General features: G+C 36.3%; 1 protein-coding gene across 1 annotated transcript in view; it reads left to right on the top strand.

Annotated features, from left to right (window-relative positions):
* The first annotated feature begins 924 nt into the window (after nucleotides 1–924).
* Nucleotides 925–19177, top strand: part of LOC149779945 (uncharacterized) — a 74646-nt gene continuing 56393 nt past the window's right edge. The window contains exons 1-4 of the mRNA XM_089936300.1: nucleotides 925–969; nucleotides 1704–1970; nucleotides 6631–6679; nucleotides 7679–7744. Of these exons, the coding sequence (XP_089792426.1) occupies nucleotides 1722–1970; nucleotides 6631–6679; nucleotides 7679–7744 (364 nt within the window). The 5' untranslated portion in view covers nucleotides 925–969; nucleotides 1704–1721. The remainder of the gene's footprint in view (nucleotides 970–1703; nucleotides 1971–6630; nucleotides 6680–7678; nucleotides 7745–19177) is intronic.

Below are 19177 nucleotides of genomic sequence, written 5' to 3'. Positions count from 1 at the left end.
AAAAATGTTATGCATCATTAGTACATGTTTTCAAGGCCATTAAATCTGGGATGCTTTCGGAGTTAGTATAACGCAACTAATGTGATTTCTTCCTTCTTTTAGAGTATTTTTATTATATTTTCAGTAGCTATGATGGACTGGGTTCAATGCTTAATTATTTTCAATAGAATTCATAAAAACGAATCGACTTTTATATTTGAAAAAAGTCGCTAAAAGGTTTTTATTTTTATCTGACTATAGGCATACATATATAAAGACAAACATTGTGTCTTAATCAGAATTCTCATTAATTGTGTCTTAATCAGAATTCTCATTAATTGTGTCTTAATCAGAATTCTCATTAATTGTGTCTTAATCAGAATTCTCATTAACTGTTTTAATCAAAATTCTCATTAATTGTGTCTTAATCAGAATTCTCATTAATCGTGTCTTAATCAGAATTCTCATTAATTCTGTTTTAATCAGAATTCTCAGAGACAAAATAAGAAAAGACGGTTTGTGAGAAGAAGTTAATAATAGCTCATATTAAAGAACAGTGGATGGCTGATGCAGGATCGACACAAATCCATATCTTAAGTTTACATGTCCTTGGAGTAAAAGACAATTTTAAATACAAAACAGCAGGAAACTTATTCACGTGAAGATACACGTGTAGAATTTAGGTAAGTTTTATATGTATTTGACATCTAAAGTATTTATGTTCAGCATGCACAGGTGCGAGAATCGATGTTAAATTTTTTTATCGTTCCAGGGAATTTCGCATTCACAAAAGTATATTTTCATCTCAAGATCTTTTAATTTTGTAAAGAAATCTCATTTCCCATGAGGGATGACACAGAAAACGTTAATCAAGGTTGAGGACACACAAGCTTGGGAACTGGCCTATTTCTGTTCTTATCTGTTACAAGCCTTGATAACGACCGATATCAGTGTGACATTTGCGGAAATTCCGATGAGCTGACTTTACAGGTTAAGTAATCGCTTTTGTTATTTTCATATAATTTCAACATGTTTGAATTGCTGATGACTACATATCATCAAACAATGAGAAAACTTACAAGTTTTTCTATTCATTAGGCACAGCTTGTTTTATTTCCCACTGTGATATCTTGTGGCTTTTTTCATGTAAATCACGATTTTCTCACAACGATGACACGTCCTGATTGAACGAAAGCATTATAATATCGCATTTTCGGCCTTTCCAAACTTGATCACCTACTTCGTCATAATTTCTGTCAACATCAAGGAATAAGGCACAATATAATAATTTCGTATTATTTTTGTCAACTTTCGTTTTTTACTCGCCGTTAAAAATTCGAAAATACTTCCATAGCCAATGAATTACAGTTAGCACAGAACTCCAACGAAAATGTAAAACATTTTATACACATTTTTACAGTGAATATTGGCTAAACTCACAATTTTTATGTTAATATTTGCCATGCTTAGTGCAAAAGTTTGAGTAGTCAAAATATTTATGAATATGTAGTTGTCAATGAACCCGACAGTATGGTTTCTAAGTCTGATGATCTGAGACTGTGTTTATGTCTTGTCATATAGTGTAGTGACTACGTGGCCTGATGCAAAGGTTTCTACAATAAACTCAAACCTGACAAGATCTTTCAAAAGTGGAAAAGTATGGTTGTCTGCTAATATTTGCTTGTTTGATTTTGTTAGTTATCATTTTTATGTTTAATTTACAGACAGGAACGACAATAAGTATGAAGCTTCACATAAAAGTCAAACTTGAGCACATTTTGATATTATTGGCATGGATATATTCATCCTGCGAAACAGACGACATTTGCGTCTGCAACCAAGGGACGAAAACCCACATTTTGGAGAGTCCTTATCCCGGCTCTAACTTCATGGATACCTTCGAAAATGGGACTTGTTTACTTCTTAAGGACTTATTTGAAGGAGTAACATCTGAATCAGTTTGGTATGGAGTATTCACCGCCTCTGGAGAGGTAACGTATTTAGTACCATTCGTAAACGTTGATGGAGATACAGCCTTGCGTAATCTGACCCAAATAGAAATTATGACGATTCATGTACCCTAAACAGATTTATCCCAGGAAATCTGGAAACCTACAAAGCTATGTGAAAGGAGCATGATGTATTTATTTTTGAATTTGAACACCACAGCCTTTGCATAAGTGTGTCCTAAGCTTAATTATGTTAAAAATCTTGATTAAATTGCTATTAGCCCCCCCCCCCCCCCCCGGGGAAATGAGAACAAAATAGAACACACTCATCTACATCATTTATACAGTAAATGTTCTACTTCACGGTATGTGTGTGCGCACGATTAGATTACGAGTGAAGTTCAACAACCCCTAAAGAGATATGAATGACGTGAATGATGGAAATGTTATTTGTTACGTTCTCTGCTTTGTGACAAGTAAAAGTTAAAAGTCGTTGAGATTAAAAGAATAATAGTGTTTCTGAGAGTGGAATTTTAAAGACCATATCTGGATAATTAGGTAAACTGATTACCAACGAAAAATACATATATATCCCTCTGAAGAATGAAGCAGGTTCAAATGATTCATTAGTTGGTCGACTCGCTGATTGGTTAGTCGGATGCTTGTTTGATTGATTTATTGATCGACCTAATGACTTTCTTATTTCTGCGTACCATCAAATGCTTTCATCCGATAAAAATGTCACCTTTTTCACGTCATGTTAGATATTTTGAGTATAGACATTCTTATCTCCGTGTTTCTGTTTTTGCGCATGATTCAAACACACAGATGAACTTAGAAGGGTAAGAACTGGGAATTGCATAATAACATTTTTATTTAAATATTTTTTTGTGCACGCTTCAAAATCTATTTACACTGACGTGAAGAAATTATGACAATGACCATTTCCAGTTTCATTCAGTTCTTCTTTCATCGAATTTTGATGCAGGTCAGTGTCTTCTTAATATGTAAATGAATGCAACGAAAAGAAGCCACAGTGGTTGGAATCTTAACATCGAATCAACTCCGGTCTGCTACTGTGGCATTTCTTAGGCAAGGCACTTTACTTAAATTGCCGCTGCGCTAAATAACGTACTTGTGTTCCGGTGCCGTCAAACATCAGACCGATTTGTGCGATCAGTTTACTGGAATTATCATCAAATTATGAAAACCGAACAGAGAAATATTATATTTAAAAAAAACAACAACAACTGGTATATGAATTAAAACACCCCACCCTGCCACCTCCGTCCCCTCAAACTGGAATAAAATTATTCGATGTTTGTGTCCTAAAGACAAAAGCTAGACGATATAATTATAGTTAGGTCATATTTTGAAAACTGCATTACATACGTTGCGTTGGATGTGCTTTTTAAGCGGATGTAATAAAAAAAATTAATCTAACATTCCAAATGAGCTGGTTTAATTACCCCGTCCAGGCTAAGGTCGACTGCCTCACTGTGTCCTTGGTTTAATTACCCCGTCCAGGCCCAGGTCGACTGCCGCACTGTGTCCTTGGTTTAATTACCCCGTCCAGGCCAAGGTCGACTGCCTCACTGTGTCCTTGGGAAAGGCAATTAGCTCCCATTTCCTTAGCATGTTACAGCAAAAAGGACACGTCACAAGTGTCGCGAAAGCCAAGCAACAATATCACATCTGCATACACACCATAACACGTAGTGTCACACGATAAACACGATTTTAGACTCCACCAGCCCCAACCCCAACATGGTCCTATTAAAAAAAAAAAAAGACAAAAGCAACCCTGAATTTTCCCGAAATTTAACCCCATTTTTTAAGAACAAAAACCCTTTTTTTCTCTTGACCAGTCTGATCTATGCTTGTAATCTGCAGTAAGTGAGGTATGAACAGTAAACCCTTCTCAGAGCTCAGCTATACTATGTTCGGGGGTAAACAGCTGATATACAGACGTCACGGACAGAAACATATCCTCAAATAATGCCTGGTTGCATGTATTACACCAGAAGAAAAATGACATAAAACAAAAGACTGTTGATATAGAGATATAATACCCGATATGGGTAAGTTTCTAAAGTTCAAAGTTTATCGACCCTATAGAAAAGTTCTCCATCAGAAAATAAACATTAAATATGTACACTGATTTGACAAGTTAGAATACTATTGTATGTTTCAAAGTGCAAAAACGAAATCCCACAACTGGTTTGTTTTCATGTTATTAACGTCATTTTTAAAACATTATTGCCTACATCATGCCGAGAAAATGAGAGCTAAGTGCGTTTGTCAAGGACACACAGAGACAGTTCGTCATGGCTTGCGGAAGCAGGTATAGAACCAGCTACCTTTGGATTACGATTCGGAAGCTCTTCCAAATGAGTTACCACGACTACCCGCAGTCATATGTCGCTACCCACGCTAATCAGTTTAGTTGATTCTGACAAAATTTTATGTCGCACTGACCTCCTTTTATAAAGTCATGACTATCTGATTTTAAATTGTAGTTAATGGCTTCAGTATAGTATTTTACCTACTATGCTAATTAACTTGGTTAAAGTTTGTTAACCAATTTATTGTATTAAACTGAATCGGTGGACAAAGATATGCTGTTCCACTACTTAATTTTGGATCCGAATTTATTGTTTTAATTTTACTTATGTGACCGAACCCATACAATAGAATTAATTTAATTCTTCTAAGATACCGCCTGACCGACTTGTATGTACACCAAATACAGCTATAGAAAATAAATACAATTTACAGTCATGAATAAAAATAACAAAGTTAGACAAAATAATGTACTAGAAGTCAAAAAAAATATTGATATACATAACACTTCCTAAAACAATTGTGTCCTCAAACTCATCATATGATTTTCACTTTACCAGTACGTACCTTTTCGGATTCATTCCCTTTGTTTTAAAAATCTTGTTTAACTTTGTACACGTCATCTAAGAGATAACTTTTTTCGTAAACCATGGCTTCTGTATCCTCTCTCTTCAAATTTTCCAGTTCTAAACTATGTGATAATCTAAAATTACTTCTTGCAAAAGTTAGGCAGATAGCTGACAGCAAAGATCGTCTTCTATTTCAAATTGGAATCATTTCACCGTTATAAAAATTAGTTGCAAAAATTCAGTTTTTAAGTGACCAAATATATTGGTCCATAAATTTGACCCGTTTTCTTATTAGCTTGCTTCAAAGGAAGTCATGTTTAATTATCCGTGACGAGTATTAGTATATCACCCAATTAGACTGGATCAAACGAGTGTTAGTATATCTCCCAATTAGACTGGATCAAACGAGTACTAGTATATCTCCCAATTAGACTGGATCAAAAGAGAACCCATTTTCTGCATTATTTTGAGTCAAATACTTCTACACGCAAGTCTTTAAGGTTATGTTAAACCTTTCCACTACAAAACGATTTTTATTAGAATAAGATGAAAACTGTTAAATGAGTTCCTTCTCCAAGAAACCATACACAAATGAAATGTAAAATACTTTACCTTACGATATCTGAAGACTTTCTTAAAGGTGTCGTGAATATCACTCATTTTTTTCGTCTTTACTTTTTCACTAGTTAACATAAACTTGTTTGCAGGACAAAATTTCTTGCTTTGTAGTGTAGTGTTCAGTTGACCCTTCTTTCAATCCAGGTCATTTCTTTTTCTTTCTTTCGCCCTGTTTGATTTAGTTTTGCAATTAATTTATATGAGTACAAGCACCTTAACTCAGGATCGATGCAAATACTATCCTTTGTGTGTCTTTCAAAGCAGTAAAAACATCCGAAGAATATTTCATGCTTAAAAAATCTTCATGTGTCGTCTGAAAGTCAGCAGGAAATCCATCCACTTCAAGTAATTTTGTTTTAACAATTTGCAATGTTTTGTAATCCTTTTACAGTGTGAATGGTTTCCGATTTATGTCAGATGTTGCCATTTCTTTAAATCATTCTAAAATGACAATGGATAACCATTCGTTATTTTTAATCAGCTTGTTCTTCATAAATCTTATATCTTTCTTTAATAAATTGTTGTTGATTCAGTTTGTAAACTTAACAAGACTGTCAGTAGCACTGTCAGTTTAACCGAATGCAAGTTTATATCAAATGAATACTTTATCACCCCCTCATTCTGCATTGCTGTAAACACAAGGCTGGTACTGCTTACTTCAATGCTATCACCACTAAGTCTGGTCTGGAAATCTACATCATTTATAAAATATTGGGGTATATGTTTTTATGTTGGATGTCGTTAAAATTAATAACTTTTATTTCTTCAATTATTCAACACACACAAAAAGATTTGTGAACATTAGTATGAGCCCCAAACGTGTAGATTGCTAGACATTATCTCTTGATACAAGCAATGTTACTTTCATGTTAGACTTGTGGAATATTTTTATCACCTTTCTCAAGCTGTGAAATTCAATTGGAATTAGCTTTGCGCCATGATATATAGAGGAAAATTTTATTTATTTACTTATTTCCTTGTTGCTTTTGTTGTTTTTTGCTCCCGTCTTCATAGTCTGACCCGTCCAGTAAATCTTAGGTTTGATGTAAAATTCTGATCAATAAATCATTTTTCAAAGTTGATGTTTAACAAAATATCGTCCTAACCAGATGTCGGGGTGAAAAAGATAAAAATGATTAATCTAATGCTTGTTTTTTAACTTCTTCATTTAGACAGGATATTTACAATCATCTGAGGAAACTAAGATCACCACTTGTGAAGGTGAGGTTTGCGTTTTAGTTAATTCTGTGTTCTCTTGTATATGCAGTTAAAATATACGATGTGTCAACGTGTGGTTGTGAGAAATGCGCAGTTTTGCTTTACGTGCAATGAGAACTAAAATACGTTGCACATGTCTTTATACGGATTCGTACGGAATGTGTAATAATTACTCGTTTGATAATGTTTAATACAAAAACTGTGATGAAGTGATAAACAAATATAATATTTATATTTATATACATGAAGCATTTTATAGTTTAATGCATGATCTGATTTATTACAAATAAATTACTCACCAAACAAATCAATCATTTTTGTATTGGTTTCTTAGCAGTTACATACTCTAGCAATTGATTAACAAACGCATTATACATTGTTTATTCATTAATTGAATATTTCTTTCTTTTTCTTTCTTTCCTACTTTGTTGCCTTTTTGTATAATGAATTGGTGGGTTGTGTGAGTAATCAAACGTCTGAAGAATGTTATTTGCATCTTCATGTCCGAATCAAAATCATCTGGACAGGTCTGCAACTCTTTGGAGTCTGACAATATATTGAAGTACACTCATCGTTTCTCCGTTGGTCTCTTCCCTTCTTCCACATCATCTCCTCTCGTAAAACCAACGGCCGCTTGTTCTATTGATGGAAACTCAAATACGATCTGATACATGTTCTCTCCTCCACCTCCATCTTGGGGGCCCCGAGTGGCCGAGTGGTCTAAAGCACTCTCCGTTACGGATTACTGCCATCTCACCTCTGTCTGCGTAGGTTCGAGTCTCGGATTCGGCCAATGTGGGTATATGAGAAAGCTTGCCAGTAGCTTCTCGAGGGTCGGTGGTTCTTTCTGGGGATTTCTTGGGTTCTTCCTCCACCATTAATACTGGCCGCCATGTAAAGCCTATCGTGCGCTGAAAAATGGCGTTAAACCCTGCAACAACAACAACATCCACCTCCATCTTATATTTCTTTTTCTGATTGTCATTCATTTTTACTTTGCAGGCGGAACACCACGATCACGAAGAATATTGTTTAGTGACCACGCCAATGTGTACGAGTATCAGACAAGTAGGTCAAGAGCTTAGTGTAACATATGCGTCGTAGAAAAAAATCATGTCTGCATATTAAATATGGGGCACTATTTACTTACTTTTTATTCCCGAGATTCCCGAAAGCAATGAAGGAACTAGTTGATGATAACATCCGTCCGTGCATGTGAGTAGTGAAGGGGGACGGTTTAGCGTCATGGGGTTTAATGTTAAAAAGGAATATATCGAGATTAGCGTCAAAGGGAATTTAACATGGGAAATTTTTAACATGGAGTGAATGGTATATCGAGATTAGCGTCAATGGGATTCAACATGGGAAATTTTTAACATGGAGTGAATGGTATATCCAAATTGGTGTTAGCGGAAGAAAAGCTAGAACGCTTGGCGGGACGGGACGTATAACTGGACATACATATATACATACATACATACATACATGCATGCATGCATGCACGCACGCACGCACGCACACAAACACACACACACACATGCATACACACATACATACATACATACATACATACATACATTGATGAACATCAATATATCACATATAAAATATAAAATTGACTAAAAAATTGTAGGTAAGAGAGCATATCTTTTCGAGACATATGAGTGACCCTCAAAAGGGCCATTGGTTTTCTTCTTTTTTCTTCTAATTCCCACTTTTCCTCCACAAGCTTATTATTTTCTGTCCTACACTTTTTGTCTTCTTCTTCTCGTTCTTTTCCTCCTCCTATTTTTCCTTTTCCTCCTCTTCCTCTTTCTTCCTCTTTTCATTTTCTTCTTCCTTTTCTATCTTTTCATTCCATTACCTCATTCTTATTCTATCCTTTACTTCCTCCTTTTCCTCTTTTTCTTCTTTATCATTTCCCTCAACATATCCTTTGATTTTCTCAGATTCTTTATCTCCATCTTCACTCTGTGGGGACTGTAAAAAAAATCATCTAGTTTCATTAGCATTTCTTCTATGATTCCTAAATTGTCCATAACATCCTCCAACCTCTTCATTTTGTAAAGGTGGTTCGAAACCATTTTGTATTCAATGTTGAATGGTGCGAATTTTGTTTGTTTGTTTATTTAAATTATAGACGTGTTCGCCCATCAGGGCATGTACGTCTGGTTAATGTCCGCAAAGCGGACTATTTAATTAAGCGTGGGGGAAGGAATTGTCCAACATCCCCCACGCATTTATTCCCTCAAAGAGGGATATTTAATTTCGCCAACAGGTCGTAAGACAATAAAGTCACATACGACCTGTATGTAAGGCTATCACGAGTGGGAATAGACCCAACACGCACTCGTGTAAAAATTATGTAACAGTCTGTGTTTACTGCAAATCAGTTGTCTACCATAGTAGAATGAGACGTTAGTCGTTATTAGACACAGTTTTGATGACATCACCCGGTTCCGTGTGAACACGCTCTTTGGGGCACCTGAAAATTTAGACACACGTGTTCGACTCGAGGTTGATGTTGAGAAAACAAAATAAAAAATCTGAAGGAAAAAATATCATACATTATTAAAAAAAATACTTTATGTTACTCTCATGACCTGTTCTGAGATAGGACTCTCCTATGATACTATATAATAGAGAAGGTACATAACTTCCAAATACTTGGTTCCACCCATGACCCTCGATTTTCTTCTGCTCTTTCCGTCTTTAAAAATATACGACCATACGCTATGGCTTCTTTTACTCCTGAAATCTGTTTCTATTCATCAAGCCATCATTGACTTTTCTTCGTTGAACCAAACTGAAGTTACGGGCTCCGAAACGTGCGATTTTCGCAAATTTTGCCTGCCGGGACAACGCCGTGCTCATGTGACAACCGGTGAAAAGAGCTAAATATACCATGCTTGCGACTGTACGATACATCCGTTCTTTAATTACAGAACAGTGGTATATGCAAAAGTAGGTTTTTACTTACCATTAACTCGATTCAAAATTAAGGAATCCTGTTCCATGGGAAAATTAGACATTGTCTGTCTTCTTCACTGCAAACATCGTATACAAGCGACTCTCATATTCAAAACATGTACACTATGGGGCACACACGTGAACGGCGAAATATGATTAGCTCAAAAGGTTATACTTTAATGTATACTCTCATTAATTTAACAGATTCAACTGATTTTTAACACGATGCGATCATGGTATTACCTTCTTTTGCCTGGGTACAAATAGTCTACATCGTGAAACGGATATCTGATGTATGTGTGTTCATTATGAAATCGAAGGTCATGGGTGGAACCAAGTATTTGGAAGTTACGTACCTTCTCTTTTATATGGTATGATAGAGAGAGTCCTATGTCAGAACGGGTCATGGGGGTAATCTAAGATATTTTTGTCACTCTGTACGACTTTTTTCCTTGAGATTATTTTTTTTTCTCAACATCAAGCTCGCGTCAAGCACCTGTGAATTTAGATGGGTCGAGAGATGCAGGGAGGCAAGGGACCCGGCAGAAGGCGCAAGCGCACAGAGCCATGAAACGCCAAATTTGGTCCAGTTATTTCTAATGGACAATACTAAAATACCAATAATGTGTAAGCTACCTGTGCAATTAATCAAATCAAATAAGTCAATAAATTTTATAATGATTCATTAAAAAAATTTAAAATTTTGTGTACAAAATGTACTTCTATTCTCTGAAAAAAATACCTATCAGTTAAGTCAAAATGACTCAATAATATTTAATAGCACGCATTTGAATTAAACCAATGTAAAAATGTAATGGCGGTATCGAAATAATCAAATTTGAATCATAGATAAAGATATAATCAAAAGCAGTTTCCAAGTCAAAGTAGAAACCGCATGTCATTACATTCAGGCAATACTGGTAGTGTATCGGGCATTTTCACACTCGCATATCTGGCCAGGATCTTCTTTGTTCTTTGGTGGTAGATCTGAGCTACACTTCTGGGCCGGCTCTATCCCAGGGTTTCCCCGGTGGATGTTCTCACATTGTCATGGAGCAACGCCTTCCCGTCCAACCATAGGAAATTCCGCAGGCCCGGCCATGTAGCTATCTCTCGACCCAATTCTTTTTTCAGTCAGTTATTCCTCCAGCTCCCCTGGTCTGGTTTCCCTCTGAAGTTTGTCAAAGTGGCTTCACCAGTTCAGGCTATTGTTGTTCCAACTGATAATTGGACGTAAAGTACTTGCTTTTTTGTGAGGTGGTCAACTTAATCTGCAGTATGCTGTCCACGGCAATCTACTGTCCATGTAGGGCTGGTGCTATACTCTATTATTCTTTATGGTAAGTCACTGGCTGCACGTGGGAGCACGTTTATCCCGCTTTTCTGCTTCGACCCTTTGTCTCTTTGAAGCAAGTACGCTGTACTCCGTTTGAAGTCTCTGTCCTGAACGGAATAAATGATGGCGTGAATGGAATGGAATGGAAATTGAATTATAGTGATGTGCGCTCACTCGGAGCATGTATCACTAGTTTGTGCCAGCACAGCTGGCTTTTTAATTGCTCCTGGGGGAAGAAAGGAGAGCCACATCCCACAGGCTTTTATCTTTCACAGAACACTTATTAATTAGGCCGTCAGATCGAGGTACTATTAAGTTCCTAACGATCTGAGTGTAGGGCCGTGTTGAGTGGGATTGGACCCAACACACTCTCATTGTTTTCAGTAGCTATGTTTGCGACGAGTGGGATTGGACCCAGCTCACACTCGCTTATACTGCTAATTTGGCCGTGCTCTGCACGTATCGTATTTGGTGTCCGGTCGTGGTAGAGGAGGAGTGGTTTATGGCATGGGAGGCGGTTCCATGGTACAGGTCATCAGTGCTTTCAGACTCCATGGTATGTGAGGTCTAAATGTCGTCTTGCATAATTTTTACTATAACTATAGCTGTTTTTTAAGAGTCGGTTAGAGTTAGAGTTAGAAACCTAGGTTGACAGCGATGGTTATTGATGTTGCCACCTTATGTGGCGGGCCCTGATGGTCTTGGGCTTTTGAGACCACTTTAGCTAGCATGAGTGTTTGGGGTCTTAATGATGTATTCTATAAGTGTTTTTATGTTGCAGCCTTGTGCCTCTGGTCGTGATGGTCTTTGGAGCTAGACCACGTTATATGTCTTAATTTGGGGTCTTATTTCCTAGGTCAAGTTTTACTTGCAGCCTTGTGCTGCTGGGCCTGATAGTCTTTGGACTTTGAGTTCATATTATTATTATTTCAGGCTGGATGTTGTTTTAGATAGGTGTCTTTGCCGAGCTTTCGGGTCTTATTAGACGCTTAAAGACAATGGCGCGAATGACGAACGCTTGACTTTAAATTTGTCGAGCACGTACGTGAACGAAAACATCCCTTACACTAACTTCACATATTATTTACTATCCACCCAGAAACGAAGAACAAAAACTATTATATGCTATCCACAAACCCCAAATATACTATTCGCACACGGGAAGAGTAAAAAATAAACCCCAAATCTTCTATCCACACAAGAGAAGGAGAAAAAACAAACGCCAGATATAATATCCACACACAAGTAGAGGAAAAAAAACCCAACCATTATCTACTATCCACACACAGGAAGGAGCAAAAAACAAACCCAAAATATATTATCCGCACAGGGGAAGGAGAAAAAACAAATCCCAAATATACTATCCACACACGGGAAGAAAGAAAAAAAAACCATATCTACTATCCACACAAAGGGAAGAAGAAATAAAAAACTAAAATCTACTATCCCCACAGAAGGGAGGGAAAAAACCCAAATATATTATCTACACAGGGGAAGAGGAAAAAACAAACCCCATATTTACTATCCACAGAGATGGAAGAAGAAAAATATAAACCCAAAATATACTATCCACACACGAGAAGGAGAAAAAAGAAACCGAAAAAATATAATATCAACACAGAAGGGAAGGAAAACAAACTCCAAAAATACAATCTACACAGGGGAAGAGGAAAAATACAAACCCCAAATAAAATATCAACACAGAAGGGAGGGAAAACAAACCCCAATTATACATACTATCTACACAGGGTAAGAGGGAAAACAAAAATAAATACAATATCTACTATCCACACAGAGGTGAGAAGTAAAAACAAACCCCATATCTAATATCCACACAGAGGGAAGAAGAAAAGAAAACAAACCCAAAATCTGCTATCCGCACAGAAGGGAGGGAAAACAAACCCCAAATATACTATCCACATAGGGGAAGAGGAAGAAACAAACCCCAAATCTACTATCCACACAGAGTGAAGAAGAAGGAAAAAAATTAACCCCAAATATACTATACGCACACGGGAAGGAAAAACAAAATAAATCCCAAATATAATATCAACACAGAAGGAAAGGAAAACAAACCCCAAATATACTTTCTACACAGGGGAAGAGGAAAAAAAACAAACAAATCCCATATCTACTATCCACAAAGGTGAGAAGTAAAAACAAACCTCATATCTACGATCCACACAGAGGGAAGAGGAAAAAGTAACCCAATATACACTATCAACACAGAGGAAAGAAGAATAAAACATAATGTACTATCAACACAGTGAAGAAAATAACCCGTTATATACTATCAACACAGAAGAAGAAAATGTTTTTTTAAAGCACCTAAGCCCTCACCTACAATGACCAACTCTACCAAACACCCACACCCACGCGTACACTCCAAAACCCATTTAGCCCGTTATTATATGGCGTCAGTGTGTGATTTTATAAAACATCAAGACACAAAATGCTGGATGAACAGACTATTTTTTGACCACTTGCATGCTTAAAGTGCGTGCATGAAGGAAAAACATCCCTTCCAATTCTAACTAAAAATGACCCAGAGGGATAGAGAGAGGTAAAAGAGCACATATTCATGCAGTGTGAATAAAAACAACACAAACCATCCTTATTATAACAATTCAAGACCAGGAGACACTCACGTTTCTTCTGGTCTATTCACTTTTAGAAGTAAGAATGAAATTTCACATCAAGGTTTGCTCTCTTGCCTAAAAATTTGTTTGGTCGATTTTTTATTTTATGTGTGATAGATTGATATTTCATTAATGTATGTATGTATGTATGTATGTATGTATGTATGTATGTATGTATGTCCATTTCTATGTCCCGTCCCGCCAATCGTTCTAGCTCTTTATTTCCCGCTGACGGCAGTTTGGATATACCATTCACTGCATGTTAAAATTGTTCCATGTTAAATCCCCATTGATGCCAATCTCGATATACCGTTCACTCCATGTTAAAAATTTCCCATGTTAAATTCCTATTGACGCCAATCTCGATATACCCCATTTTTAACATTAAACCCCTTGACGCTAAACCATCCCCCATCACTACTTATGTGTATTGTGCAATTCAACTCATCGGACATTTCAACCCAGTGTGCGTCCTCGACAAAAAATTCTGTCCTAGCATAAAACTGTCACAGACTCACATTTAATTTTGATTTCTTAAGGATGCGACTAACCATGCCGAGTTACCACAAGAACTTAAGAACTTGACAAAGCTCTCTTCCTCTCTCTCTCTCTCTCTCTCTCTCTCTCTCTTCTAACACACACACACACACACACACACACACACACATTTCAGACAATCCCACACAAACGTTTCATCCTCCTTCTGTGATATGATTTTTTTGCGAGAACACTACGTGTCCCAACAGAAGGACTCTAGTAATGATCCAAACACTATAGACTGATATCACTAATTCATGTTTTGAATAAAAATTTACACTGGGGTTTTGTATGCAATAGTGTCCATATCTGGTGAAGAAAATTAATGAACAACGCTCAGGCAGGATTTCGGAAGGGTTATTCCCCAAACAATAATACTTTATTCTTCAAGAGGTAGTTCAGGTATAAATTAGGCGGTATATTATGCCGCTCATCGTAGACTTTATACCAGCCTTTCACACGATTAGTCATGCGAAAATCTTACGGAGTCTGATATGAAAGAAAAAAATTGGCGGCAACTTAATACATATTCTTGCACCAATGAATAATTTTGATCTTTTTTCTCATGTGTCCGAATATACTTCTTTCTTTGAATGCAACATGGAGAGTGACAGGTGTGTATTTTGAGTTACATAATCTTTAGTTTATTCGTGAATAACCTGATGTCCGAACCAAATGAAGGCGTGGTATATTTGCTACGAGGATATTTCGTAAAAATACGATTTACTTTATGCTGACGATGCAGCAGATTGCACAGACACGGTCTGATACCTGCAGTCACAGCGGAAGGTTTAAGATATTTTGGAAAAATCAGGCTTGCAAGTCAATCCAGATGAAACCAAAATTATCGTTTTTCAAAAATGGATGTCTTTTGCAACAGAGTGAAAGATGATATCACAATGATAGTTCTCTGGACACTGTATCTTTTTCATCAACGCATGCATTTGTCTGTAACCCCGAAAATGAATTTGCCCATTTCTAAACCGTGTCTGGCAGTGACAATGACAATATTTTATTGGTAATGAAGGCCATATTCCCATAATACTACGGTTATTGCAATGGTTTAGAAAGCCAAATTACAAATAGATTTAACACAATGAGGTGAAAAACGAAAGAAAAATTTGAATAATACAGAAGATGAAACTAAACTAGAATTATATATATATATATATATATATATATATATATATATATATATATATAGTGCAGAATATATCATGTACTTTTTCCATTGTATGTGAATATGAATACACCCACCCCCAAATTTCAGCAGTGTTTGTTAATAATATAGGTGTGGTCATACTATAAAATAGTTTGAAAGCTTCTGTCACGGAAAATTTGCCCAAAGGTTTTTTTAATAATACTCATTGTATGTAGGGACTTGTTGCTTGAATTGCGAATTCTTGCTTCGCTTTCGTCCAGATAATGTTTAGGGGTGAAATATAATCACAAGAATTTATACCCAGATACGGTTTGCATTTGTTTACACCTATAATACTACTTTTCGTTACTCATTAGAAATCCACCGTTTCTGAATACAATAATTTTAGTTTTATCTAAATTAACACACATTCCACTGTTTTCACAAAATGTCTCCACAATATTAATTAGCCTTTGTAAAGAACTGACTGTATCAGCACAGCAGCATACAACGGCGCAATAATAACATATATTTCTTGTGTAATAAAGATACCATTATGATTTTGTCTGAGGACTGACACTAAATTATTTATAAAACAGAATGGACAGAAGTGGCTTAATACGCAGCCTTGTCTGGTGTAAATATTACAGGTGAAGAATTTTGTATATTATCCCTTCATCTGTACACATGAACGTAGATTTTTGTACCTCGAATCTAAAACTTTAAAAGCTTTCTGCTGGTACCTTTGCTGACTAAGAAAGACATAAATTTTACGTGACCGATAGTCAAAAGCTTTGGAAAAAAGATAAAAACGATCTCCGTTTTTATTTAAATATTACTGAGCCATTGCTTGAAGGGGATAATATTATCTTGCAGTTGTTAGGGTTATCTAAATAGCCAGGTTGTGTAAATGGGAGGATAATGCTTTCGACTCATTGTTTAGGTTAGTGCCTGGTGCCAAACATTGTTGTGGTAACTCATGGTTAGTCGCATCCTTAAGAAATCATAATTATATGTGAGTTTGTGACAGTTTTATGCTATGGCAGAAGTTTGTGTCGAGGACGCATACTTTGACTAAATAAGCACATATATTTTAGGTTTTTTTTTATCCTTTAGGCTATTATTCCATGCGGTCCACAGAACCATGTCTGACGAAATGTGATGAAAACAGTTCATTTAATCAACAATACGAAAATTACTTGCATTTTGCGTGGTATATTCTTTTAAACTGTTTCACGCCACGGTAACACCAATCTCGATCTTTGGAGCAGAAATATGCAAATAGGAGTACGTACCTGAAAATGAGTCCCTTTGAATTCGCTTCTTCAGAAAGATATTGAAATGACAACAAAATACACCAGTCTATAATGCTTCAAACTGAATATGGACGATATCAGCTTTTCTTTGTATGCAATAAAATGTGTGAATTAACTAGAATGAATAAGGTGCAATATTCAGCAGTGTTATATCGTCTTAGAAGGGCTGGTCGAAGTTATTAGAACAACGAGGCAAGTAAAATTAATGAACATTTGATATTTTATATAAATATGGCTATATTTGGATTGCTCAAGATTTAGGTGATAAAAATTTATTTTTGTAAGATTTTATACAACGTATTAAGAATGCCATACAAGAGATATCAAATTATATATACATTTTCTTGTGCATCACATCGATCCTGCCAGAGAGTCAGTGCGGCTACAGACATGGTATTTGCAGCTCGTTAACTCCAGTAAAAATATCAGGAACAGAACTCTCTAACATGTGTGCGACATTCGTCTACCTTTCAAAAGCGGTTGACACAATCAGTCGAGGGGGCCTTTGAAAAATCATGGCAAATTATAGTTGCCCATAGAAATTCATCGTGATGATAAAGCAATTCTATGATTGCATGTTTTCGTCAATTGTCTAAATGTATACAGATGTGTGCGAACAAGAGAGTGCATGTATGGGATCTCGCATTTTCAAGAATAGGTGAGATTATCCCCCAAATCGTCAATCAGTGCTAATGTAGATTTCGGAGCTAATTTATCGGAATGCAACTACAATGAGGATATTCCATGGCGAGGTGAAGGACTAACTTCAACACTGACCAGGAATTTTGGGAACATCTCGCACAGGATCACTCCACCCGGCACAGTCTCGTCCATACTGGGGCTGCAGACTTTGAACGGAGTAGAGCTGCGTAGGCAGTGCAGAAGCGCGAGCAACTTAAAACTTACAAATACGTCCTCTGTTGATGAAGCTAATCCAAGCAGTATCTCCCGTCAGTTGTGACACAGAGGGTTATAAGCACAAATTGACCCAGTCAGACAAACTAGTTAGTGATTACATGGTCATCTTCGAAACTCAAAGGGTGAACAACTGGTCGAGACGTATTCATAAGCGGCATCAAGCAAATTCTTTTCCCCGACTCTTTACTACATACACCCTCTATTACGATTTCTAACATTTTTAACTTTACTGTATGAATAAACTTCAAAACGAATTTATGCAAGTTCATTTTACTGCATCTAAAATACATAAGCGTGAACGCCAAAGAAGATACATATAGTATTCGCGCATCCTCCCGTGTTGGCGTTCAGAATCAGACGCGAGTTTTTTTTTTGTAACACGGTCGCCATATTTGCGTGGGCTTAGTTTTGTTTTGAAGCAACAGATTTGATAAAGTTTACCGTCTTTGACAATCTCAATAATTCCTAAAATTTTGGAGCAACGTCTCTTTGAACACTTATATACAAGAGTTCCTTCTTTTTATTTGTTCAACTTGTTTTAGAAACATTAGAAATCGACATTGCAAATATTAGACGCAGACATTAGTTTTTACTGAAACGGACTATTCTAGAAACCAGAAAAGGACAGAGATCAGTCTGTCTGTTTATTCATATATACAGCTTCGTTTGGTTTGAAACACCAACAAGTTGACTGTGTTAGGGACCCCCTGGCAATAATCAGGTTAGAAATGATAAATTGATGAACAAAATGACTTAGGGTTGTGCATATAACCTTGATGTTTTTTATATTTAAATACGGTGAGTGGGTACAAACAAACAGAATGGTATGCGAATGCTATAAGCAGTTCGAATCTGGATGTGTTATTCGAAAATACGGATTGAAGCATGAAAAATTAAATGGGTATGTAAGTAAGCAACACGTTAGCGTGTGTCCTATAAAATACACCTGAATATGCTTGGTGAAGCGCATGCTTTCGCTAACGTAAGTGCAAAAATTTACATTAATATATAAGCAGTTTGAAAATGGCTTTTCTTTGTCTTATCATTGAAACATTATATATGAAATATGATAGATAGTAATGCGTATAGTAAACAATAAAATGGAGATTAGATGAAATGAACAGCGAATGTATGAACAAAATAAATAATCCTAATAATGCTAATAATGACAATAATATAATAACAAATCAATGAAATAGAGTGATATGTCATTTTAAGTAGCATTCATCAGTATTACTTTCAGTCAGTGTTTTATGGATATAATTTCCCTGGTTTCTAACTCCTGCAGATTTAGTGGAATTTAGTAACTTATTAAATTTCACCATAATCTGACCCCTTTCGAAAAAAAGAGTTTATATACTTCTTTCTTAGCGACAAATAAGTTTGGCGTTCTCATATGCCCATCTTCTAGTTCACTGCAGAAAATGCAATTCCTTTGATCTAGTGGGGTGGGTAAAGTTGTTTTCCATTTCCCCGAGTCAATATGTCAAGCAAGTGTGTCAAACCAGCGGCACAGACCCGTCACATTGTGTATGTAGTCCTTTTGAAAATATGCATCTTAATTACTACATATCATTAGTGATAATCAACTGTTCTTGATCAAGCGGCCCGCGAGCTGAATCATTTGATCTATTTTGGCCCCCA

The sequence above is a fragment of the Sinohyriopsis cumingii genome, chromosome 16 (assembly GCF_028554795.1).
Source record: "Sinohyriopsis cumingii isolate HCF-2022 chromosome 16, ASM2855479v2, whole genome shotgun sequence".
NCBI classification, from domain to species: domain Eukaryota; kingdom Metazoa; phylum Mollusca; class Bivalvia; order Unionida; family Unionidae; genus Sinohyriopsis; species Sinohyriopsis cumingii.
Note: the sequence above shows the minus strand (reverse complement) of the source record. Positions and strands in the feature narration are given on the sequence as shown.